This window comes from Thermobia domestica, chromosome 3 (assembly GCF_964235325.1).
Source record: "Thermobia domestica chromosome 3, izTheDome1.hap1.1, whole genome shotgun sequence".
Taxonomy (NCBI): domain Eukaryota; kingdom Metazoa; phylum Arthropoda; class Insecta; order Zygentoma; family Lepismatidae; genus Thermobia; species Thermobia domestica.
In genome coordinates this window covers 18,225,667-18,234,228 of record NC_137456.1, presented here as the reverse complement: position 1 = coordinate 18,234,228, position 8,562 = coordinate 18,225,667, and the positions used below count along the sequence as shown (strand labels likewise).

At 34.2% G+C, this 8,562-nt stretch overlaps 1 protein-coding gene across 1 annotated transcript in view; it reads left to right on the top strand.

Moving 5' to 3' along the window:
• The first annotated feature begins 4,768 nt into the window (after positions 1-4,768).
• Positions 4,769-8,562, top strand: part of LOC145681393 (apolipoprotein D-like) — a 44,357-nt gene continuing 40,563 nt past the window's right edge. Inside the window, exon 1 of the mRNA XM_081753045.1 lies at positions 4,769-5,051. Within this exon, the coding sequence (XP_081609171.1) occupies positions 4,917-5,051 (135 nt within the window). The 5' untranslated portion in view covers positions 4,769-4,916. The remainder of the gene's footprint in view (positions 5,052-8,562) is intronic.

The following is an 8,562-nucleotide window of genomic DNA, read 5'->3' as shown; positions in this document are numbered from 1 at the left end:
AAGGCCGTCATTTCTTTTTTTCCTTTTCCTTTTCTTTTTCCCTTCCTTAACCGCAAAGCAGCAACACCAAGAAGAAAATGAAGTACCCACAAGAGTTCATAAACCACCACCAACACCATCAGTGGAAGAAATGCAGTCATCTCGTACCGAAGGAGGAACCTTGACCATAAAGCTGCAACACCAAGAAAAAATGCAGTACCCAGAAGAGTTCATAAACATCCATCAGTGGAAGAAATGCTGTCATCTCGTACCCGAGGAGGAAGATGAGCCTAAACAGATCCATCATTTACGAGTAAGTTTTATTTCTCTCTTATCAATATTGACTCATTTTTACTGTTTCAGAAAAAAAAAGAAATTCATAAAGTAATCCGTCGTTTCTTCTTTTTCTTTACAGGATACGGCTACAAGATTCGAAGATGATGACGCGTCCAACATATTCATTAAACTAGATCCTGTATTTATTATGTTAATAAACTTGTATGAGAAGACCACATACTTTTCGTTAAAATACAACAAGTTGAAAAAAAAATGTGTTTTATTATTTCTTGAAACCCTGAACACTTGTTTTCAAATCATGGTAATCTTGAAAATTTAAGGTGGAAAATATATTCAAGATTTGGTTTACATGATTTTGTTCGAAAAAATAATTAAAGAATTTTTTTAGTGTCCAAAATTTGATTTTTAATTTAGTTCGAAAAAAATTGGATTTGAAAAATTTTAGATGTGGTTTACAACTTTAGTTCGAAAACTTGTTTTTAAAAATTGGTTCGAAATTTTTTGAATTTTTTTTGGTTCGAAAATTTTTTTTGTTCGAAAATTTTTGATCTGAAAATTTAGTTCGAAAGTTTTTAGTTTAAAATTTTTTGTTAAAAAAAAATATTTAAATTTTTAGTTCGAAAATATTTTGTAATTTTTGTTTCAAATTTTTTAGTTCGAAAATTTTTTGTTTGAAAATTTTTGTTTAAAATTTTTTTAGTTTTGAAATTTTTTTAGTTCGAAAAATTTTTTAGTTTAAAATTTCTTGTACTCTGTGGAACCGTTTCGAAAAGAATCGGAGCAGTTTAGATAAGAAAAATCTGGCAACACTGTTTCCATTAATGAAGCGCTTACTGAGCAATAAATCGCTTAAACTCACAACAATGTGTTATAAGAAATCTACAAGCAACACCCCTCTTTCACCATTGTTACTTCCAGAGACATAGGCTACTAATTCAAGGACAGGATCTCCATCAAGGTAAAAAAGCTGGTAATCATCTTATCTACCAAAGAGAACGATAATATTTAAGGTAAACTTCAGTACAATATCATGATACCATAAAAGGGTTATTTAAGGATGTGGTTGAACCCTCCATGGGAACTTTAAGGTACCAAAAAGGGGAACTAAATTCTAAAATCCAGGATCACCGACATATCGCTCTATATTTCACTCATGGGCTGTGGGGGTGCTAAGATCATGTGACTTCTATCAACCAATCAAAATTGATGTACCAAAACATTCATCTTACCTGTAAAAGGAAACAAATGAGTGAGGGGTATTCCCATGTAATCTGTTCACCGTGTGGTGGGTCTAAAATCATGTGACCTCTATCAACCAATCAGAATCGAGATACCAAAGTGTACATCAGAAAGGACACCCTAATTTCAAAAATCCTAGGATCTAAAATCACGTGATCTCTATCATCCAATCAGAATCAAGGTACCAAAGCACTCATCTTACCCGTAAAAGGAAACGAATTAGTAATGGATTTCCCCGCAAGGGTAAAACATGACGTCATACCATGTGACCTGTTCACCGTGTAGCGGGTCTAAGATCATGTAACCTCTATCAGCCAATCATAAGCACTCATCTTACCCGTAAAAGGGAACGAATTTTCAAATATCCCTGGGTCTAAGATCATGTGACAGCTGTCAACCAATCAAAACACACATCTTACCCGTAAAAGGGAACAATTTTCAAAAATCCCGGTCATAAAAGAGAATGAGGGATTTCCCCGCAGGGTGACTCATGACGTCATACCACGTGACCTGAAAATTTGAATTTCCCGCGTGGGCGGGGCCTAACGTCACGTGACCTCTCTCAGCCAATCAGAATCGAGAAAATTTTTGCTGACTCGACGTAATATACGGGGGGGCCTACTACTAAAATCAAACTCCGCTCAGGACGATCACCAACACGACTGGAAACGTGTGTGGAGGTTGTGTCTTCTGTCAAACGTTCACCAAAAAAGTCCATTTATAGGCGGTCACAGGAATTAGTGTTCCGTACTCGACAATACAAAAACATATGAAGAAGGATTTGCAGTTAAAGGTAAACGAATTTAGTGACGGTGACATGGGAAAACGTCAGCAGGCTTGTGGGTGATGCTCGATATCTTTCAACTCTTCCTTCAAGGCGGAAAGTGTTTTCTTGGGCGAGTGTGCAATATATCGCAGTCCAAAAGCCAGAAACGTTTATTTCTGAAGCAAAGAAAACCCACATTTTTATGAAGAACTTGAATTCAACCCACCACATGTCAAGATCTGGTCTGCGAGCTTCTTTGTGGCTAAGCGCTTAGCGTACGCGCCTTTGGCATGAGAGACAGGGTTTGATTCCCGTCGGAAACTCATGGTTCGGATTCCATGTTAATCAGTAGGTCCAGTCTCATATAACCTTTTTACTGGAAGGGACGTTAAACTCAAAATCTGGGCTGCAATGTCTGCAATCCACTCGGTAGATCTATTTCTTTTTACGGTGCTGCGAATCACATTGTGTATCTCGCCATGTTACGTGATTGGTTTATTCCATATCTGCATTATCAGGGATTCCTCGGTTGTGTATGGTTCCAACAGTATGGAGCACCAGCCCATTATACTATGCCGTTACCGGATATCTCAATCGGGTATTTCCTGATAAATAGATTGACATAGTTCTGTCCATTTGCCTGCACTTTTGAAATGGTCACACCGAAGTCCTGATCTGTCATCTTGAGACAATGCGTTATGCGGGTTCATTAAACAAAGGGTTGCTGCCTCACGTTACAAGACAGTTGACGAACTTTACCTGTAACTAGTCTCGTGAGGGTAAATTTTACCCCCAGGTATGATCGAAGAAACAGAAAATATACCAAGCAATTTGATTTTTATTTCTTTATTTCATTCTTATCTAATATTTTATGTGAAAACCTATTTTAAGTGGCTTGTAATAGTCTATGCAATACCATAAATTTGTTTGCCAATAAATCTGAACAATATTTTAATCGCAAAAGTAAAATAACATTGGGGTTAAAACTCCCCCCCCCCCCCGCATTTACTAATGGTGAATAAAAGAGCGCGCCTGGTTAAGGATTAAGGATACTGTTCGACGTGCATTTACTGCCATCACACCAACAACGTTGAGGAGAATTTCACATTGTACATGGAGGAGAATCATACTCTGTTATGAAAACGATGATGTACACACAGACATTTTGTAAAAATAGTAAAGAATAGTCATGCTGCTTCAGAATTGTCCTCTGCCATGATTCCATGTTAATACAATGCGACCTTCTATGAATATGTGGACACGCGATAGGGATTAACGGGACTTTGCGATCACTCTGTATAATCTTATTTTCCTAGTGCATATACACTATTTGCGTACATATTTATAATATGCCGGCAAATTGATATGCCACAAAGACGAGTATTCGTGCGGAAAACATATTATCAACCAGTGTTAGATACTACAGGATATATGTATACATATTCTAGGAGTACATAACTCCTTCGTGGTTATATGGTTAGTGTATGCATATTTGGCGCGGGAGACAAGGTTCGATTCTCAGTGGAAGTCCTAGTTGACGATTAGATTCGAAATTTCCACAGAGCTGATGTTAGAACGAAAGTTAGTTTCTTTGTCGCTTAGTAGGGGACGCCATTGTGTACTGATCACGTGATATTTCAAGTTTTTGGCAGAGTTTACTATCTGTACGTATCAGGTTCGTAGCCAACCCTAAAATGTAGGAGAGACCCGATCCAAATATATTATAGTTCATCACCATATTATAGTTCATTTGCAAGCCTATCGTAAAAATTTAGGGCGGGCCTGGCCCCTCATGTCCCGTGGATACGGGCCTGGTACGTATTCTTTGTCTGTGGTCTCATCAATAAATGCTCCAGTAAATCCAACAGTGGGAAACGGTAGCCTAATCAACTGCCAACTGTTCTAAACGGTAGATTTGTCGAGAATTTGCCAGCGTAGCACCTACGAAAGATATAAAATTGCGATTGGAAGCTTTGCAATTGCGACCACTGGCCTACGAAGGGCCCACCAATTGTGCTGCTAGAGAAAAGCATAGCTATTATTTATTGGGAAAGATAAAAAAGATTAAAAGTTTAGTAAATATATATTTTTGTGCTATAGCGGCCAAGGTCAGAACACAAAATTGGGCTACAATAATTAACTCGTTCGTAATAGGAATGAAGGTCTAAATTATTTTTGCAAATGGCCTCCCATATAGTGTTTTGTGAATCGATGCTAAAATATAAAGGAAGCCAAATATAATGGACTTTGATTATCAACAACGTATTCTAAAATGTACACTTTCTATTTCAGTTGTTGTTGCTAATGCTGCCAAAAACGATATGTTTGTATCTGCGTAAGCAAAGTGCAACAAATGATAATCTGAAATAAATGAAGTAGTTGAAAACGAAAAAAAGAAATAAAAACGAACTTTAATAGTGATACAAGGGTGTTGCCAGGTCACAAGGTCGTGATCACACTGTCGCGGCAAAAAGGAAGAAACCAATCATGTCTGTAATCGCATACATTAGACAGCTGTTGGAGGTTTTATACGTAATTCGCTTCACATTGAGTGATTGGATCCGTGCTCAAAACATAACACAACAAACTGTGAGCAAAGTGATTTTTGCTACTGAAAACAGACTAAAACCCAAACATGATGCATATATGGGTGAAGTTGTTTGTGTTTAGCGTAGTTTTGATTGTTTTGATCCGAGAAACAAAAACACAGTATCCACAGTTGGGGAAATGTCCAAATCTTCCACCGATGAGGAATTTCGAAGTTAGCAAGGTTAGTTTTTTTCTATATTTTGTATATACACTCGGTTTATACAGTGTGTTTCATGTAAACATCTTCGAAATACAAATGCGATGGACATTAAATACAATAGACGTAGTAAATTATTATTAATAATAACAGCTTTTTAAAACAAATTTCTTTTTTGTTTTCTATGCTAACTATGCTTATGATTATTTAAAGAAAAAACTTAAAGATAGATAGAACAGCTAACAGTGAAGGAAACTTTGATAATTTATTGTAAGTTTATCACTAATTTCTTAAATATATACACTAAAATTGCCTAACTACAGTATATCTGAGATAATTAGATCAGTAGAATGAACGACACATATTTCCCTTACAGAGTACCGATAATTCACTAAGGTAATTAGTAATTCTATTTCATTTTATCAGTTTTGTGAGTAGCTACTCTTTCTTCCATTGTTACTAAACCGTACAGAGTCTACCTTGTACGATCATTATATTAGCGTTTAGTACTCCTTTCAGGATTGAAGCTATACAAGACGTGGATCTACAGTTTAACGTGAGGTCCGACCCACATGAGCTCTTACCAGCAATCGAACCCGGGTCTCCCGCGCCGAAGACGCATTCATTAACTATTTATTTACGAGGAAGCTCTGCTTGAGTCACAGAGTTACATAATATTAAATGTAAGAAACTCTAATTTCGATGTAAAGTTTTAGATCGCCATTTACTTTATACAGTATACGAAGTAAATATCGAAATTATATTCATGTTATCTAATAATTATATGTAATAATTATGTAATAATTAAATGTAATTAGTGAAACAACAAATATTAAATTACATAAGAGTAAAAATGTTTACTTCTCCTCCACAAAATTTATAGCGAAACAAATTGAAATTTGTATCGCAATTTGCAAGTTTTGTATTGGTGCACTCTGGGCAAGCAAGAAAAACATTATTATTATTATTATTATTATTATTATTATTATTATTATTATTATTATTATTATTATTATTATTATTATTATTATTATTATTATTATTATTTCATACAGTGAAATGGTAAAGATATTCTATGCATCACAATGGCGCCGTGGTGGCTCAGTGGTATAGCGTTCACTAAGGTGCATGGGGTCCTTGGTTCTATCCCAGCTCGCGTCAAGTGAGCTTTATGGTGAACAAACACTATGTGCGTGGGTTTTCTCGGGGATTTCCCGGTTCCTCTCACTTTGTGCATTTCACTATTTCATTCATTTCTCGTCATCACCGTGTCCTTTAGCCTATCCGGCAATAACCATGGGACGTAAAAATTCAAGATTTTCTATGGATCACAAGCAAGTATGATACTGAAAAGCAAAGTAAGAAAAAAGTAACAGCAAATTTTTAAAAAGTTTTAACTTCGACATTCTACAGATTGTTTAAGCTCGTAGCTGTTTTTATTTTTTAAAAAAAGTTTTAAACCCATAATGACTTGAAGAAACGGGTAATTTAAATTACGCACCACGAAGTGAAGTTCATCTTTTACAATAAAATAAAATAACTTATTTCACACTAAGTCCAGTTTCTATTTGGAGCCAACTACAACTCAGATCCATTTCGTTTTCCATATTTTAAACATTTTAAACAGAACACTGTTATTTTTTCGTAACTTCAATGTAAAATAAACAAGCATAGCAAAACAGATATATATCTCTAGGGCAATACTATGAAACAAATATGAAAAAAATAGGAGGGCAGAAAAGAGTATTGCTAAGGTCCCGTGTTTTAGATAGTAATCTAGTTTTTGAAAAGTAAGCTCGAGTCTTGGATTTGAAGAGTTGATTGAGACAATTTCTTAAAGACTGAATCAAGTGCCGAAGAGGATATGCTTTTTGTCATCTGTTTTACTGTCTGTTTCCAATAATTTGGTTTGTAGTCAGTAGAAGATTGTGTTCTTGAGAGCCAACAGACACCTGAACGTGAACGTCGGGTTTCCAAGAAGACTAATCACCAAGTTTTAACTGTATATAAGATCGAAAGAGAACCATTCTGTCATAAAGGAAAGACAATGATAAACTGTTTTCTGTTGCAAAAATAGCCCACTTCGGTGTAATAAATTACGATCATAGATGCATCACATTTTGCGATACAATTTTTCGTTTGCATCGTATTTCTAGGATTTTGTGTAGCAAATGCGATACGATGCCGCTTAAATAAAACGCTGATATTTTAGAAAGCAAACTATTTAAAAAGAAAACTAATTTAAGTTATAAAAGATGAATATTTGGAATATTATGGAATCCGCTCAAGACTTCATGATGTCCGAAGCAATCGCACAATATCATTAATTTAATTACAATTTTTATTTACTATATGTTTTTAAAAGATATTTCCTGAAAGAAGGAATATCATGAAAATAAATGAAATTGAAGTAAATCTCGCGTTGCTCATATCGTGTGGATACGATCTTCTCTTCCCAATACTATATATTTATGTTCGTGTCATGCAATAAACTGAGTACAACTTTATTTCGTTGATTTGTTATGAAGATATTCCCAAAATATTTTGTTATGTTCTTTATGAGGGATATAGATAAAGTGGGTCACATAAAAATGGAATATCTGCTGCATTTCTGCAACTTACATCACTAATTAATAATAAAAATAGAACGCTAATTAAAGTCTCCTATTAGGACACAGAGCTTTTCTTTTCTATATATAGTAAAATGCAAAAGAAAATAGTATGTCACTTTTATTTGTTTAAAAAATATTACATTCTTACAAAATTCCGAAAATTCATTTTCAAGAATATTATTATTATTATTATTATTATTATTATTATTATTATTATTATTATTATTATTATTATTATTATTATTATTATTATTATTATTATTATAAACAAGAATGAAATTAATTTTCTGAGAAGAATTTGAATATTGCAAACTTTGCTCTTTTTGCTTTTCACACACACACAAAAAAAAAATCAAACCTTTGCCTGGCGTTAGCACAACTACGTTACTAATTTGGAGCACAACTACTGTATGTTACTAGGTCCGGCTTTCACAGCAATCCAGTTTGATTTTTTAATGAATTAAAAAAAAATATTCTTTTCCAGATTGAAAACAGAAGAAGCACTTTTGATAACAACTAAAATCTTGATAGAAGAGAGTGTAAAACTTTTTTTTTTTTTCCGTTTCATGACAGCATTTTTTCACGTATTTCTTAGATTTAACATCTAGAACTTGGTTCTTCCCCAGAAACAATCGCTATATTTAGTCGGAATACTGTTTTGCTTATCACGATCTTTGCTCTAAGGGCTGGTTCAATTATTTTGATTTTATTTATTTATTTATTTTGCATCTAAACCGCTGCAAAATAGTTGAAAAATATATTCTATACTTTCTTTATGGTGCATTGTCGTATTTAGTTGTAATAATAGCGCTCTCTATACGTCTTTTTAGTCTGAGAAGACTTGTATTTGCTACCACAAATATTACTTACTATAATTAACTATGTACTCGAATGAATGTTTGATTGGTTGAATTTTATAATCT